This window comes from Hypanus sabinus, chromosome 4 (assembly GCF_030144855.1).
Source record: "Hypanus sabinus isolate sHypSab1 chromosome 4, sHypSab1.hap1, whole genome shotgun sequence".
Lineage (NCBI taxonomy): Eukaryota > Metazoa > Chordata > Chondrichthyes > Myliobatiformes > Dasyatidae > Hypanus > Hypanus sabinus.
In genome coordinates, this window is record NC_082709.1 from 127,174,424 (window position 1) to 127,193,437 (window position 19,014).

At 38.0% G+C, this 19,014-nt stretch overlaps 1 protein-coding gene across 1 annotated transcript in view; it reads left to right on the forward strand.

Moving 5' to 3' along the window:
- LOC132393191 (cilia- and flagella-associated protein 47-like) overlaps positions 1-19,014 on the forward strand; it is a 595,459-nt gene that overhangs the window by 86,506 nt on the left and 489,939 nt on the right. Inside the window, exons 13-15 of the mRNA XM_059968130.1 lie at positions 862-958; positions 4,553-4,769; positions 16,881-17,125. Coding sequence (XP_059824113.1) covers positions 862-958; positions 4,553-4,769; positions 16,881-17,125 — 559 coding nt within the window. The remainder of the gene's footprint in view (positions 1-861; positions 959-4,552; positions 4,770-16,880; positions 17,126-19,014) is intronic.

Genomic DNA, 19,014 nt, shown 5'->3' on the forward strand with positions numbered 1-19,014 from the left:
CTATTTGTTCACTTTCATAGATGCAGCCTTGATCTGGTGAGTTCCTCTACATTTTGTGTATGTTGCTCTGGATTTCCAGCATCTGCAGAATCTCTTGTGTTTATGTGAATTCTATGTTTATTTTGCACTGAGTCAAAGATGCATCATGATCTCTATATGAATTTCCTATTACTATCTAATTTCTCTTCCTTTAATGCTAACACTGCATCATGCATATTTCTTTTTTGGACAGAAAAGACAGCAGACAAAGAAGGTAACAAAAGTACTTAAAGAGTGCCTTCGATAAAGGCAAAATTCTTAATGCTCAAATAATTAATTAAGTACTTTCGGATAGGAATGGTGCTCAAATAATTAATTAAGTACTTTCGGATAGGAATGGCACCAAAGGTAAGTTGAGAGTTTAGCAGTTAGAAAGAAAAGTAAAAAAAAAACTGAAAATGACAACCATGGCTTTAAGATTCCCAAACTACATACAAGTTATTCTTGAAGTATTAATATTATTAAGAAATGCAGCAGCCAATTTGTATATAAGACGTTGGTGAGGCTTAATTTGGAGTATTGTGTGTGTGCAGTTTTGGTACCTACCTACAGGTACAGAAATACATAAATGAATAGTAATTTTTTTATGTGATATATATGAAAGAAATGCTGGGCAAGACAATGGAACAGGAATCAAGGGAGCAAATGTACACATTTCACTTGTACTCAGATTGGGAATTGTTTGGGAAATTAATAATCTCACCTTTGTCTATTTTTGAAGCATTTTTTAAAGATACTTTTCCTTTTAGGAGGAGAATCAATTATTTTTATTCCCCTTTGATTTTGAAGAATATTGATCTCTTTTCTATTGACTTCTTTCAGGTAAAAGATAGTCTTAATGCTGTTCCAACTACCCTTCAAGAAGAGAAGGATTGCAGTTTGACACTGACTCCTCAACAGCTTCACCAAATATTCATTGGTAGGTTGAGTATTCATTTATTTATTTTATATTCAGAGGTAGATTGTGAATACTGCTGTTGTCAACACTATGTCATCCAATAAATTGAAGGCAAGGCAGAGTGTTCATCTGTGCTCACTGTAAATGACTATACAGTAAAAAGAATCATCCAATTAGTATTTAAAAAGATACAAATCCTGTTTAGTATCCTTGTTGTAAGCAAGTGGCCATTAATACACTTCTTCTTATTTGGTTATTAGAAATTTGCTTGTGAATTTTTGGACCTTTTCTACATCAAATTACTTGTTGCTTTTATTCACTATTGCTTCTTGTACTAATAGAGTACCATTTAAATTACCAAAAGTCTGCTGGCTTTTGCTGAAGTTCAGACTTCTGACATGACACACAAAAGAGAAAGAATTGATGCTTTAATGGTACAGAAGATGGATCAAACCTCATCCAGAATATTATGTAAAATTTTGGGCACTGCCACTCAGGAAGGGAATAATCCTAATCTGGAAGAAAAGGAAGGTGGAACATGGAACCACATAAGGAAGATTGGTGGGTGGATGGGAACAAGAGGGAGAGGGTCCCAGTAGGAGGACTGTGTCGATGATGCCAAATAAAGTGGAGGAGGGGAAATAAATTGTGTGATATGGTGAATGGGAGTGGGATTTGGGGAGATTGAGAGGAACAAGAAAAGGGGACAGAGGAAGAGCATGTTGCCTATCTATCTTCCTTACTTGGTCACACTCTACCTTCCTATCAGATTCCACCATCCATAGGCCTGGTTTCCTGAAAGGAAAATCCTGCCTGACTAACCTACTGCAATCTTTTGAGGAAATTACAAGCAGGATAGACTTAGGAGATGTAATAGATGTGGTGTACTTGGATTTTCAGAAGGCCTTTGACAAGGTGCCGTACATGAGGCTGCTTAGCAAGATAAGAGCCCATGGAATTACAGGGGAGTTACTAGCATGGGTGGAGCATTGGCTGATCGGCAGAAACAGGAAGTGGGAATAAAGGGATCCTATTCTGGCTGGCTGCTGGTTACCAGTGGCGTTCCGCAGGGGTCAGTGTTGGGACTGCTGCTTTTTACGATGTATGTCAGTGATTTGGACTATGGGATTAATGGATTTGTGGCTAAATTTGCTGATGACATAAAGATAGGTGGAGGAGCGGGTAGTGTTGAGGAAACAGAGAGCCTGCAGAGAGAGACTTAGATAGTTTTGGGGAATTGGCAAAGAAGTGGCAAATGAAATACAATGTTGGAAAGTGTGTGATCATGCACTCTGGTGGAAGAAATAAATGGGCAGACTATTATTTAGATGGGGGAGAGAATTCAAAATGCAGAGATGGAAAGGGACTTGGGAGTCCTTGTGCAGGATACCCTAAAGGTTAACCTCCAGGTTGAGTCAGTGGTGAAGGCGGCGAATGCAATGATGGCATTCATTTCTAGAGGTATAGAATATAAGAGCAGGGTTGTGATGTTGAGGCTCTATAAGGCACTTGTAAGACCACACTTGCAGTATTGTGTGCAGTTTTGGGCTCCTTATCTTAGAAAGGATGTACTGACATTGGAGAGGGTTCAGAAAAGATTCATGAGAATGATTCCAGGAATGAAAGGGTTACCATATGAGGAACATTTGACTGCTCCTGGGCTGTATTGCCTGGAGTTCAGGAGAATGAGGGGGGATTTCATAGAAACATTCTGAATGTGAAAAGGCCTGAACAGATTAGCTATGGCAAAGTTACTTCCCCGGTAGGGGAGTTTAGGACAAGAGGGCATGACTTCAGGATTGAAGAACACCATTTAGTACAGAGATGCGGAGAGATTACTTTAGTCAGAGGGTGGTAAATCTGTGGAGGCCAAGTCATTGGGTTAATTTAAGGCAGAGATTGATAGGTTCTTGATTAGCCAGGGCATCAAAGGGTATGGGGAGAAGGCAGGGGAGTGGGGATGACTGGAAGAATTGGAATAGCCCATGATTGCGTGGTGGAGCAGACTCAATGGGCCGAATGGGCTTCTTCTGCCCCTATATCTTATAGTCTTATGACTTTGTTACATCTATTACCTCTTAGCCACTTTCCTTATTTCCAGTCTTCCCTCCTTCTTCTACTTATCAGCCCTTCTCACTTAGATCCATGTATTGACTGCCAACTCTTGCTCCATCCCTCCTCTCACTTCTTTATACTGGCTATCTCCCCTCTATCTTTCAGTCTCAATGAAGAGCCTTGACCTGAAACATTGATTGCCCCATACCTCGCTTACAAATGTTGCCTGACCTGCTGAGTTCCTAGAACAATTTTTGTTTTGTTTCAGATTTCATCATCTGCAACCTCCTATGGTTTCATTTCAGCATTGATACCAACCAAGTCTTAGTAGCTCAGTTAAGAAGTCAGGTATCACAACGTATCTTGTGGTTGTTTGAGTTTAGAGGGGTAAGAGGCTATATATTTGAGATGTTTAAAATTATGAAAAGATTTAGAAGGTACAGAGGCATTACTTTTGATGGGGAATCCAGAGCATTTAGTTAAGTTTAAAACAAAGCCTTTCAAGAGTGAAATTAGAGAGCACTATCTCTCATCCTCAGGGCTGTGGCTTGTGGGTCAAGAATATAATCAAAAACAAGATAAGCTGAGCTGAAGTAAGCTGAGTCGAGAGATAATAAAATGAAATAACAGACTAATGGGATGATAAAGCCGGTTTCTAGTCCTGCTCTCCTTTTTGCCATGTCAGCACTTGAAAACATGTGGAGACTATGAAAATTTAAGAAAATAATTTGTAAAAAAAAAAACAACAAAATTGCCTAAAGTATGAAAACATTTTGAAGTAATTGAAAAATCAAAGTTTGGTTTCTAAATATTGATAATCTGAAAGTACTGACCCAAGTATTCATCAGATACCTTGGAAATCATACTCTATTAATGGATGAGGTTGGAATAGACATTTTTGTTTACATTTTATAATCTCTTCCATAGTATTTCATCAATTGAAACTATGTAATTTTCAAGAAAATGTGTACCTCCTGTATCTCCCCCAGATAGCTGTGTTTGTGTGTGAACTTGGACAGTAAATTAATAAATAGTGAAGTGTTTTATAATAGTAGTGTTTTATAATCGTAACCGAGGTACATCTTGTCTTTTATATTCTGCTTCCCTATTATGTTTTTTTTGCTGAAAATTGTAGTTTTTTAAAATCTATTTTAGACAAAAGAAATATTTTACTGCCATAGTTTTTGATTCTCTCTCAATAATGCACTAGAGGCATTATTTTTATTTTGTTTATTTTGCACACAGGTAAGATATATGTATAGGCTAAGTTAATATTGACTTATATTTATCCTTATTTTTTAGTGCACTGTGCTGCTGCAGTAAAAACTAATTTTTATGACATATGGTGTATACTGTAGCTTATTTATCTTTCTTTTAATTAGTAGAAGATATTCCTACCACCCACAGTTTAGCAATGCATTTTCATACTGGATGGTTTTTACAACTACAAAGACCACCTAACCTGTGTTGCAAGTATGATTGCATTTTGCACATAGGTAATTGCACTTTTCTTGCTAATTTTCAAAAGTTTTTACTAAAATTATACTTTTTTTTGACTAGGCCCATCAAACCTTGACTTTGGAGAAGTATGTTTACATTCATCATCAACCCAGAATTTGACTATTGTGAACAACTTAACTACACACCTTTTAGTTGAAATGGATACATGTTGTACAGAGCTGCATGAATCTAGTCCATTATCTCAGGTGATCCCACCCATATCTACGGTTTACATACCAATAGTATTTGAAAGTAAAAGAATTGGAACTTTTCAGAAGTAAGTGTGAAAGAGAAATTTCTTTTCTCTCTAGTGGAAAGAATCTTGATGGAAAATATGAAATATAGACAACAATATTATTGTAGCTTCTTTCTGTGACATACATTACTCAGTATTAAGCACTACATAAGTAAATAAAGTTGTAAAGATCAATGCATATCATGGCAAGTGGTTTGTTTTAATAATCAAGCATATTTTGCAATCTTGTGTTGTTGATATATTTCATAAGTGGTTTTCTTGTCTTATAAAACTTATACTTGTGAGAAAATTATCCAATTATACTTTGATTTCTATAGTAAAAAGGTCCATTGCTGATTAGATCGGCTGCAGTTTGACATAATGAACGTACTTTGACTAGATCGAAAACCTTAGGCCAAGGCTCTGAAATATAGCCCATTTATTTGCTTTATTCATTTATCAAAGTTTTTTCTTTATCAAAGGACTTTCTATAATCTCCCTTACTGTCTTCTTTCTTGCAGTTTCCACTATTAACCTTTACTTTTATTTCTTTGTCTGCTTCTTTTTTCCTCTAATCTTTCCTTTGCTTTTCTTATCTTATCAGAAAATTCACAGTGTATCTTTCTTTTTTCTCTCTCCTTCTTATTTGGTGCATTTCTTTCTATATTTTGCCATCTACCCCAACTGTATTTTCCTTTCTGCTTTCTTTTATTCTATTTTTTCTTATTCTCATCCCTCATTGTACCCATCCATATTTTTCACAATATTCTTATCTGTCCTTCCTATTTTCTCTTTTTAAAATTATTTGAAATAGCGTGGTATTTAAAGCAGAGTAGATAAATCCCCAGGACCTGACAGGGTATTCCCTCAGACCTTGAAGGAGACTGGTGTTGAAATTGCAGGGGCCCTGGTAGAAATATTTAAAATGTCGATATCCACGGGTCAGGTGCTAGAGGATTGGAGGATAGCTCATGTAGTTCCGTTGTTTAAAAAAGGCTCAAAAAGTAAGCCGGGAAATTATAGGCAGGTAGGTTTGACATAGGTAGTAGGTAAATTATTGGAAGGAATACTAAGAGATAGGATATACAAGTATTTGGATAGACAGGGACTTATCAGAAAAAGTCAGCATGGCTTTGTGCGTGGTAGGTCATGTTTAACCAATCTATTAGAGTTTTTCGAGGATGTTACCAGGAAAGTGGATGAAGGGAAGGCAGTGGATGTTGTATCCATGGACTTCAGTAAGGCCTTTGACAAGGTCCCGCATGGGAGGTTAGTTAGGAAGATTCAGTTGCTAGGTATACATGGAGAGGTAGTAAATTGGATTAGACATTGGCTCAATGGTAGTGGAGGATTGTTACTCTGAGTGGAGGCCTGTGACTAGTGGTGTGCCACAGGGATCAGTGCTGGGTCCATTGTTATTTGTCATCTATATCAATGATCTGGATGATAATGTGGCAAATTGGATCAGCAAAGATCGGAGGTGTAGTGGACAGTGAGGAAGGTTTTCAAAGCTTGCAGAAAGATTTGGACCAGTTGGAAGAATGGGCTGAAAAATGGCAGATGGAGTTTAATGCAGACGAGTGTGAGGTATTGCACTTCAGAAGGTCAAACCAAGGTACAACATACAAGGTAAATGGTAGGACACTGAAGAGTGCAGTAGAACAGAGGGATCTGGGAGTACAGATACATAATTCCCTAAAAGTGGCGTCACAAGTAGATAGGGTTGTAAAGAGAGCTTTTGGTACATTGGCCTTTATAAATCAAAGTATTGAGTATAAGAGTTGGAATGTAATGGTGAGGTTGTATAAGGCATTGGTGAGACTGGATTTGGAGTATTGTGTGCAGTTTTGGTCACCTAATTGCAGGAAGGATATTAATAAGGTTGAAAGAGTGCAGAGAAGGTTTACAAGGATGTTGCCGGGATTTGAGAAACTGAGTTACAGAGAAAGGTTGAATAGGTTAGGACTTTATTCCCTGGAGCATAGGAGTATGAGGGGTGATTTGATAGAGATGTATAAAATTGTGATGGGTATAGATAGAATGAATGCAAGCAGGCTTTTTCTACTGAGGCTAGGGGAGAAAAAAACCAGAGGTCATGGGTTAAGGGTGAAGGAGGAAAACTTTAAAGGGAACATTGGGGTGGGGGGCTTCTTCACGCAGAGTGTGGTGGGAGTGTGGAATGAGCTGCCAGATGAAGTGGTGAATGTGGGCTCACTTTTGACATTTAAGAAAAACTTGGACAGGTATATGGATGAGAGGGGTTTGGAGGGATATGGCCCAGGTGCAGGTATGTGGGACTAGGCAGAAAAATGGTTCAGCACAACCTAGAAGGGCCTGTTTCTGTGCTGTAATGTTCTATGGTTCTATCCTTAATTTCTTTAATGCTTTCCCTTTGAATCCACTCCTTCTGTTCTATTCCCTTATGTTCTTTCTCTCCTTTGCCTCTTTTTACCCTTTCTCTCATCTCTCCTCTTTTTTCACTCTTTTTACTTCTACTTTCATTTTTGCTTCCATTCTCTCACTGTCACTTTTCATTTTTATTTAATCTCATTTTCTTCTCTTTTTAGTCTATATTTCTTCATTGCCTTTGACTGTGATCTTTAAAAATGTTTGTTTCAGATCCCTTGGTTAGATACCTTATTAGAGTTCCTAACTAGGTTCCAGATTTGGAAACCTGGAGAAAGAAGTGATGGGTGTATAAAAAGACTACTGATAGATGATGCTTTCCTGACTAACTTAGGTGGTGGCTCTTGTGTCAGTATGTATAAAAATGTTTGTAAAATACCAAATAACAAATGAGGAGGTTAGGTAACATGAGCAACTTTAGATATTGAAAAAGATAAACCTTAAATCAATGTTTTTTCTTGATAATACAAATAAAGGTCAATATTTTTACTGTCATGCAAAGTTTAATAACCTTGTTATTTTAAAGCAATGGCAAGATTATTTTATGTGAACATTTTGTGAACTAATTTGGTGCAGTTAAAGAGCATAATTTGAACCTTTTGGAAAGTGAAAATCATAGAACTTAAACCATAGAACATTACAACACTGTACAGGCCATCTGGCCTAAGATGTTGTGCTGACCTTTTAAACTACTCTAGCATTAATCGAAATCTTCCCCTCTGCATTGCACTCCATTTTCTATTATTCATGTGCTTATAAAAGAGTATCTTAAATGCTCCTAATGTTTCTGATAGAGGCAGATATCAGATATTACCACACCTTGTATGGCATTCCATACACTCACCTCTCTTTATAAATACGTATCTTTGACATCTTCCCTATACTTTCCTCCATTTACCTTAAAATAAGTACCCTTGTATTCACCAATTTTGTTCCAGGAAGAAGTCTCTGGCTATCCACTCAATCAATGTCTCTTATCATCTTGTATATCTCTATTAAGTCCCCTCTCATCCTCCTCTGCTCCAAAGAGAAAAGCCCTAGCTTGTTCAGCCATCCCTCATAAGACATGCTCTCTAATCCAGGCATCATCTCAGTAAATCTCCTCTGGACCTTCTCTATCCTTCATATAATGAAGCGAACAGAACTGAATGCAACATTCTAAATGTGATCTGATCAGGATTTTATAGAGCTGTAACATATTGTAACCTGGTTAATCGGAAAAGGACACCAATCCTGACACCACACACCAGACAAGAATGGCTGACTATCTGGTGCGACACGCTAAAAATTTTTAAAAAAAAGTCAGGGGGCTGAGTTAAGAGCTGCAAAGTGATGTTACTTTTGAGGAGAATAATTGTGTTTTATAAATTCCTAACTTGGCCCTTGTATTTTTTTACAAGGCCAAGTGGCTAGCCTGATGCTCAACCTGGCACAGATGGAAAGCGTGCTCAGGGGTGGCCTGACTTGGATTCGCTCCCGAGTTCCGCCGCTGATGACATTGCAACACCAGCCGGCCAGTCCCCTGACTAATGTAGTCTAACACACCATAAGCCTTCTTAACAACCTTATCACTTGCATGGCAATTTTGAGAGATCCATGTACATGGACCCCAAGATCCCTCTGTTCCTTTACACTGCTAAGAATACTTCCATTAGCTCTGCATTCTGTCTTTAAATTTGACCTTCACTTCACTTCGCACATTTCTGGGTTGAACTCTTATCAGAGCTGGGCCACTTCTTAGCCCAGCTCTACATCCTGTTAATATCCCATTGTAATCATGACAACCTTCTACACTATCCACAACTCCACCAAACTTTGTCAGCATGAAATCTTATAGCATGATTTAATAGGTTCCTGCAGTTCATTGGAAGTATCATTTCTTATAAATAAGTTGAATGGATTTCAGTAGACGATTCTAATCAAGTCCTTAAAATATTTCTGTTTTTAGAGGTTCCTGAATAAGAATCACAAATGAGAAATGAATGCAACCAAGTTGCTTTTATCATTCATTCATATTGATAATAACTATACAGGTTGAGCACCCCTTACCTGAAAATCACTAATCAGAAAACCTCTGAAATCCAAATGTTTTTTGAGCACTGACATGATGTAACAAATGGAAAATTCCACAAGGTGTTGGGAAGAATCCCAGGCGATGCACAAGTCTTTGCATACCACAGACAACTCTGAGCAGTGACCACACATACCCCGAGTAGGGTCCTGTTGGAGCCACTTTGTCTTCAGCATTCATTATAGCCAGATCTTTGTGCATTACTCACAGTCATTACCATGTGTTTTGCACTTATTCTCTGCTCTGTGCTGTGAATATATTGTTGAAAATGTCAGAAAGGCCTGCAGTTATCCCTATGAGTAACAGTGAAAAGAAAAAGAAGAGTTTATGTTTATCTATAACGCAGAAAGTCAAGTTGTTTGAAAGACTTACAGTGGTGTAAGTTTGAAGCATCTGACAGAGGGAACAACCACCATCTATGACCTGAAGAAACAGAAAGACAAACTGTTGAAGTTCCATTCTGAAAGTAATTAACAGAATTTAATGAATAATTGAAAACATCAAATAAAGTGAAAAATGAAGACTGTGACATGTATTAAAAGAGTGGATTTGTCGGTGTTAAGAGTGAACATGTTCCTTAACAGTATGTTGATCATGAAACAAGCAAAGATACATCACAACAAACTGAAAATTGAAGGAAATAGTGAATATTCAGCAGGCTGGTTGCAGAAATTTAAGAAGACACGGCATTCATTTTTTAAAGATTTGCGATTATAAAGCATCTTCGTGATCACGAAGCAGCAGAAAAATTCATTGCAACACGCACAAAATGCTGGAGGAACACAGCAGGTTCAGGGAGCATCTATGGAAGTGAACATACAGTTGACGTTTTGGGCTTCTTCAAGGCAGGAAAGAAAAAGGGAAGATGCTAGAATAAAGAAGTGGGGTGATGGTAAGGAAAATAGCTAGAATGTGATAGGTGAAGCTTGGTTGATAGAAAAGGTAAAGGGCTGGAGGGGAAGAAATCTGATAGGAGAGTAGAGTGGACCTGGAAGAAAGGGAGTAAGGAGGAGCACCAGGGGATAGGCAGGTGAGAGACCAGAGTGGAGAATAGAAGAAGGAAGGAAGAGGGGGATTTTTTTTACTGGAAAGAGAAAGTGATGTTCATGCCATTAGTTTGGAGGTGACAAAGATGAGGTGTTGGTCTATCACCTTGAGAGTGGCCTCATCAAGTTGGAATGGGAATAGGAATCAGAATTAAAATGGTTGACCACTGGGAAGTTTCACTTTTGGCAAATGGAGCGGAGGTGCTTGACAAAGTGGTCCCCCAGTTTATGATGGGCCTCACAATGTAGAGTAGGCTGTATTGGGAGCACTGGATACAATAGACAAACCCAACAGATTTGCAAGTGAAGTGAAGTATTGTGTCATCTGGAAGGATTAGTTGAGGCTCTGAATGAAGTGAAGGAGGAGGTGAATGGGCAGATGAGAAGAGGTAAGAAATTCATTGATGAGTTTGCCAAGGTTGTCAACACCTGAAATTTCTAAGACCTGATGTAGTTGTAGCGTTTGGAGCTGCATATATGTTCTTTTGGAAGTGAAGATCATCATGTTTATCATGTCATTATGAAACATGTTATTTTTGCATGAAGTTTAAATTTATCTCCATCTAAAATTCATTGTATGAGTGTAACTTGACCAGCATCATTATTGCATTAAAATAATATGTATGACATTTTAACAGTTTTACCTGTAATTTACTTATTAAATTCAATCTTTTGTTTTTATACCTTACATAAAAACTGAAAGAAGTAGAAGTAAAATACTAATGAAGTGTACTGTAGCATCTTAATCAAAACATGGCATTGTAGTTGGAGACTAAAAACCTTCTGTTGATTTTTGTTGTTCAATGGATGACTCAAGTTCTGTCTTGATGCTGCTGTGCTGCTTTTTTTTTAACCCTGCACACATTATATTTTCATTTTATTAATGGTGTGCTTTAATTTTTACTGTTAAGTGCATATGTGTGATGAACAAATGTAAGATAAAGACTGCTTACTGCTTACACAAATTCAGAGTTGGGAATGACGAAGATGCCAAATAGCCACTGACTGTCCACCTGGACAGTTGAGATAATGATAGCTTACCTTTCTCAATGCTGAATATACACATTATCCTTTCATGCACAAAATTATTAAAATAATATACAAAACAATCTTCATAGTACATGTCTAAACTGTGTATGTAATATAAATGCATTTCATGTTTAGACTTTCATCTCATCCCCAAGCTATCTCATTATATAGTAGATGCAAAAATTCCAAAATCTGTTATCTGAAATAGTTCTAGCCCCAAACATTTTAGATAAGGGGTGCTCAACCTGTAATATCACTATTGCTAATGAGATGAATACACTAGGTGTGTCTAACTTTCAAACCAGAGTAGTTACTAATTGAGATATTGACAGAGCTTCTAAAATTAGATTTCTGATTTGCTTTCTGCAACCTCCAGTATGAAGCTATTGTCATTAGATATAACCCAAGAGAATGACATTGTGGTGTTGATTTGAAGGAATTTGAGTGTACATAAATTAAATTGTATTTAATTATAATTTTCTGATGTGTGACAAACAGTGGTTAAGTACCATTTATAGAATGGCATTAATTCATTGATTATTAGTTTTTAAAATGAAAGTATAGAAGGTGGACCAATACAACACAGTTTATCATGTTCATTATGGTAAGAACTTAAATTAACCTTCTGTCTTTCTTACCTAACAATTCCCATTTTATAATTAAAGTTTTCCAGTCCAAGAAACCCACTTTCAAATCCCTTCTGTATTTTATCTATTTCTTTCCCATAGTGGATTAACAAGAACTGTGTGCAGTAGTCTCACTGAGGCTCAACTTGCTCTTAAGTTCTGTTACTTGACTGATAAGAGCTATTGTCTGAATTGCCTTCTTAACCATCTTACATGCCCATTCTGTTACTCAGGGTTTTGTGAACCTCCAAAATTAAGATTCATCCGAGGAGAGTGCGGAGGTTACTGAAGTTTCCAGAATGAAAAATAGGATAGAAGGTTTAGAAAAGAATAAGAATTTATCTTCATGTCACATAGAGATAATAATAATAAGTACTTTATTGATCCTGAGTGGGAAACTATTTCATTACAGCAGCAACATTTAAAAACACATTTAGCAGTGTGCAGACTTAACTAATAATAAAGTACAGAACAATAATAATTTATCAGTTTTCAATAATGTATGAAATAGTAAAACAGAGACTATTGTACTATGATGTCTGTTCTGTTGCACAGAGATGAACTGTTGTATATGCTTATTGGATTTTCCGTAATGATCCTTGTGACAGTGGAGCTGAATGAGTCTGTTCAAAAGGATGCTCCGCTGCTTATTCAATGGGTCATGGAGAGGATGTGCCTGATTGTTCATAAAGGATAACAGTTTGTTTAGTAACCTCCTCTCCACCACTAACTCAAAAATTTGAGACAGATTTGAGAAGAGGGGTGGGTGTTGAATACCGGACAGAAGGTGTTATATTTAAATGTACCGAACATACGACACAATGCAGATGAGCTTATAGTGAAATTAAGAAGTTGGCAGATATGACGTGGATATCACAGACTCATGGCTGAAAGAAGATCACAGACAGGATTTTAAAATTCAAACATACAATATACATTGTGTTGAAAAGATAGACAGATGGGCAGAGGAATTGGGTGACTCCGTTGGTAAAAAAAATGAAATGAAATCCTTAGCAAAAAATGTCAGGATCAGAAGATGTACTTGTGAGTAGAGTAAGAAAATGCAAGGGTAAGAAAACTCTGGTGGGAGGTATATATAGGCCTCTGAATAGTAACCAGCATATAAGACCATAAGATCTTAAGACATAGAAGCAGAACTAGGCCATTTGCCCATCAGTTCTGCTCTACTGTTCCAACATAGCTTATTTATTATCCCTGTCAATCCCATTTTCTTGCCTTCTCCCCATAACTTTTGACACCCTCACTAATAAAATACCTATCAACATTTGCTTCAAATATACTCAATGATTTGGCCTCCATAACTGGCTGTGGCAATGAATTCCACAGATTCACCACCCTCTGGCTATAGAAATTTCCCCCCATCTCTGTTGTAAATGGAACTCCCTCTATTCTGAGACTGTGCCCTCTGGTCCTTGACTCAACTAATATAGGAAATATCCTGTCTACATCCTGTTTGACTAGGCTTTGAATATTCAATAGATTTCAATGAGATTCCCCCACCCCCCCCCCCCTTATTCTTTTTATTCTTTTAAACTCCAGCAAGAATAGGCCCAGAGCTGTCAAATGGGTCTCATGTGTTAACCCTTTCATTCCCAGAATTATTCTTGTGAACCTCTCTGGAATCTCTTCAGTGCCAGGATATCTTTTCTAAAATAAGGGGCCCAAAACTGCTCACAATACTCCCAAGTGCAGTCTGACCAATGCCTTATAAAGCCTCAGCATTACATTCTTGCTCTTATAATCTAGTTCTCTCAAAATGAATGCTAACATTGCATTTGCCTTTCTTAACACCAGCTCAATCTACAAGTTAACCTTTAGGGAATCCTGCACAAAGACTTTCAAGTCCCTTTTATTCCTACACTTTGCTTCTGTTAGTAAGCCATTCTACTATCCGTGCAGGTATCTTTCCTCTAATACCATGGGCTCTTGGCTTGATAAGCAGCCTCATGTGCAGCACTTTGTCAAATGCCTTCTGAAAATCCAAGTAAACACTGTCTCTCCTTTATCTATTCTCCCTGTTATTTCTTCAAAGAATTCCTACAGGATTTTCTGGAAAGATTTCCTCTTAAAGAAATATAGAGCACAAACTATAGAGATAAAAAGGCATGTATGAAAGACATGCATGTATGGAGTAGAGAGGTCATTGGGGCTTCAATGTACAGGTAGACTGGAAAAATCAGTTTGGTGCTGGATCCCAAGAGGAGGAATTTGTAGAATATTTATGAGATAGCTTTTTAGAGCAGCTTGTGTTCGAACTTACGAGGCAAGAGGCAGTTCTGGATTTGGTCTTGTGCAATGAACAGGCTTTGATTAGAGAGTGCAAGATAAAGAAACCCTTTGGAGGCAGTCATCATAATATCACAGAATATACAATATTTCAAAAACTAGTGGGAAGCCAGAGGATTGGGAAGCTTTTAAAAACCAATAGAAGACAACTATAAACAATAAAGGAAGAGAAGATGAAATATGAAGAAAACCTAGCTAATAATATAAAAAAAATACCAAAAGTTTTTTCAGATTATAAGGAGTAAAAGAGAGGCAAAAGTTGACATTGGACCACTGGAAAATTATGCTAGAAAAATCATAATGAGGAACGAAGAAATGATGGATTAACTTTCTGATGGAAGACACCAATAACATGCCAGAAATTTGAGAGAGTAGGAGGATGGAGTCAGAAGTAAGTGTAGTCACTGTTACTAAGGAGAAGGTGCTTTGGCACCTGAAAGGTCTGAAATTGGATAAGATACTTGGACCCGATGGACAGTACACCAGAGTTCTGAACAAGGTGGCTGAAGAGAGAGTGGAGACATTAGTAGTGATCTTTTAAGAATCATTAAAGTCAGCAGTGATTCCAGAGGACTGGGAAATCACAAATACCACTCCCCTCTTTAAGTGGGGAGTGGAAATTTATAGGCCAGATAGCAGACTTGAGTAATTGTTAAAATTTTAGGTTCTATTATCAAGATTTAGGTTTTGGGTCAGCTGGAAGCACATGATAGAATAGGCTGAAGTCAGCATGGATTCTATAAGGGATAATCTTGTCTGAAAAAAAACCTGTTGGAATTATTTGAGGAAGTTTTAGACATGATAGTCAACGGAGAACCAGTGAGTATTGTCTACTTGGAATTTCAGAAGGCCTTGACAAGGTGCCACATACACACATAAGGCTGCTAAACAAGACAGAAGCCCATGGTATTACAGAAGAGATACATGCATGGGTAGAACTGACTGACTGACAGAAGGAAAAGAGGAGGAATAAAGTGGGATTTTCTAGCTGGCTGCTGGTGACTAATGGTATTCCTCAGAGGTTACTATTAGGTCTGCTACCTTTCACATTATACATTAATCACGGTGACAGAATTGATGGCTTTGTATCATCGTTTTTGAAGACGATACAAAGATAGGTGATGCTGTTGAGGAAACAGCAAGTCTGTAGATAGATTTGGACAGGTTGGGAGAATAGACAAAGAAATGGCAGATGGAATACAGCTTAGGGAAGTGTATGGTTATGGACTTTGATAGTAGGAATAAAGGTGTAAACTATCTTCTAAATGGGAAGAGAATCAGGAGATTTAAAGGTGTTTAGGAGTACTAGTGCAGGATTCTCTAAAGGTTAACTTGCAGGTTGAGTAAGGAAGTAAAATTCATTTCAAGAGAACTAGAATATAAAAGCAGAGATGGAACATTAAGACTTTATAATTTTATAATATGCTGGTTAGACCATATTTGGGACACTGTAAGTCATTCTGAATCTCATATCCAATGAAGGATGTGCTGGTGTTGGATAGTGTCCAGGAATTAAAAGGTAGATGCATGGGGAGCATCTGATGGCACTGGGCCTGTACTAACAGATTGGAAGAATGAGGAAGGATGTGGTGGGGGGGGGGGGGGGGAAGAGATATGTTATTGAAATCTACCAAATATTGAAAGACCTAGACAGAGTGGATTTGGAGAGTATGTTTCCATTAGTGGGAAAGTCTAGGACCAAATGGCACAGGCTTAGAATAAAAGGGCATCCCTTTAGAACAGTGGTGAAGAGGAATTTCTTTAGCTAGGGAATGGCTAATCTATGGGATTTAAGGCCACAGATGTTGAAACCATTGGGTATATTCAAATCAGAGGTTGATAGGTTTTTGATTAGTAATGATGTCAAAGGTTACAGGAGGATAGGGTTGAGAGGGAATATTAAAACAACAATGATCGAATAGTGGAGCAGATTTGATAGGTTGAGTGGTCTAATTCTGCTGCTATATGATACGTTCTTATGTTCCTCTACACATCTTAGTACTTTACCAATTTTTGTGTAATGACTTGCCTCATGTGCCCTCTTCAGATGCATTATGCCATGTTTTTCTGGATAGCATATGTAGCTAACTAACTAGATCATTGACATTCCCCTGTAGTCTTCAATTTATAAACACACTCTTCACCATCGATGATACTCTCAGTTTCTGTAATCATCTGCAAATTTTAAAATATGGTCTCTATAAGCATGTCTGAATCAATGATATATGCGGCATAAAGCAGGGGATACTGCTGAGCTCTATGGAACATTAACTGGTTCAATCTCCAGTGTTTTATATCATCTTGCAATCATGAAAATCTCATTTGACAATGTGAATACACTTTAAACTCTTCTTAATCTGATGGAGGTTTGGAACGGAAATGAATATTGTTGCAATTGATGGTTTTCAGGGTAATCATGATTATTTTTCTTACTTCTTCCCCTCATTCACAACAAAATGTTTGCAGAATTTTAATTTTGACCATACATTAGTAAAATGGAAGGCATGTAGTTGAGGAGTAATTACAAAAATCTATGATGGGCTGAGAGGAGGTCATAAATTTACAAGATTTTAAACAGAATAGTTTATAACTATTAGAACTGTAATGCCACAACATTTTTATGAATTGATACTATAGAAACTTAAGCTAATTTTCTTTTATTTTGCAGATCAATCACCTACACAATAAATAGCATCCATACTGGCCTGTTATTGATAAAAGCAAACGTGGTTTATGTCGCTCTTGAGCTGTCAACCAGAAAGTTGGTCTTAACCCCAAACTATGGACTCCTGGGTGAATCGGGTTTTAGGACAACATTGCGACTCTATAACAGGAGAAACAACCCTGTTCAATTTAGCTGGTGTCCAGTAGTCGAAGAAAAAGGAATGGCATTCTTCATCCGACCTGATGGAGGTAGCTAATATAAAAATGAACTAAGCATGGTTGAGGAAAAAGAAGTTCAGAGTGAATAAATCAGATTACTTTTGTGAATATCTTTGGGAGCAGCATTGACTAAGGTCTCTTCTTCACTGTACTGTTGCACTTTTCCTCCATTAAGCTTTCTACTGGAGTGTAACTAATCTACAAGACTTGGAAACTGTTCAATCTGCATCACTTCCATTCCATTGTCAACCACATTGCACAACACTACCTGATGCATGTCTCTTGTGGAACAAGGTTGTGTATATCCAAATGCAGAAACAAGCAAACAGATAGTCTGTGTGCCCTAACCCACTGGAGGAATTGGTGCTGTTAATGATTAAGATGGCTATTTTTATGCCAGTAGTAAGCAGCCATACTTAAACAAACTTAATCTCAAAACTAATCTTCATTCTCCCATCCTCTCCAGTCAAATCCTCCTTTGAAGCATATATTGCAGAAGGTTTAAATGTGCAGCTCCTAACCTTCATTCAACAAATACATGCTAATTTTGTGAACATGAAAATATATTGCTGCTAGAAATCTGAAAGAAACCAGAAAATGGTGGAAAGACTTCTGTAACTGTGGAATGGGAAACAAAGTTTATAGTTAGAGCTTAAAAATCCTTCATTTGCATTGGGAAAGAAACAAATTAGTAAAGTATGCAAGCAGGTTGTGGAGTGGCTGTTGTTGGAGTGGAAGGTTAGATTGGGGAACTGAGGCTTTGGATCAAGAGACTTTGGTGAGAAGAGGCGGAGGTTAGGTTGAAGTTTATGTCAGGTTTCTCTTTCTTGTCTATTAGTGTTGATGCACCATCAATAACTCACACTGAGACGTAAGGCAAGATATTGGCTTTTATTGACTGGAAGAAGGAACCAGGAGTGAGTGTCCATCATACTATGACCTGGAGACTGAGGCCGAGCGTCAGGCCTCAGATCGCCTTTATACAGGGGCCTGTGGGAGGAGCCACAGGAGCAGTCAGCAGGGGGCGTGTCCAGACAGGCACATAGTTCACCACAAGTGTCGAGCTAGAGGAGTGAGAGTGGATTCGAGGTCAGTGTTGTGCTCTTTATGCAAGATGTGGGAGATCTGGGAAACCTCCAGCAGTCTCTGTGAATTCTACATCTGAAAGAAATGCATCTGGATGTAACTCCTTTCAGACTGTGTTAGAGAATGGGAAGTATATCAGGATGGCCTGTGGCTCATTCTGGAGAATACAAAGTATGAGGAGGTGGTAGATAAGAGCTACAGAGAGGTAGTCACACCTAAAATACAGGGGGTAAGTAGCTGCATTACTATCAGGAGAGGGAAAGGGAATAGGCAAATAGTGCAGAGTATCCCTGTGGCTGTCCCTCTCAATAACAAGCATACCACTTTGTATTGTTGTGGGCAGGGGAGCAACCTATCAGGGGAAACCTGAAGTGACCAGGTCTCTGGCACTGAGTCTGGCTCAATGGTTCAGAAGGGAAGGGGGAAGAAGAGGAGAACAATGGTGATAAGGGATTCAATAGTTAGGAGAACAGACAGGAGATTTTGTGGATGTAACAGAGACTTACTGATGTTATGTTGCCTCCCAGATAATAGAGTCAGCGATGTCTGAGATCAGGTGTACTTTCTTAAGGGGAGGGTGACCAGTCAGAAGTTGTACATATTGGTAGAAATATTGGTACAATAGCCTTGTGAGGGGTAAAACATGCTGCTCAAACCTGAGTGAATTCTTTGAGGCTGTGACAAAGCGGACTGATGAAGGCAGAATAGTGGTGTGTATGGACTTTAGTAAGGCATTTGATAAAGTTCCCCATGGTAGGCTCATTCAGAAAATCAGGAAAGTTATGTGATCCAGGGAATTGTGGTGGTATGGATTCAGAATTGGCTTGTCCATA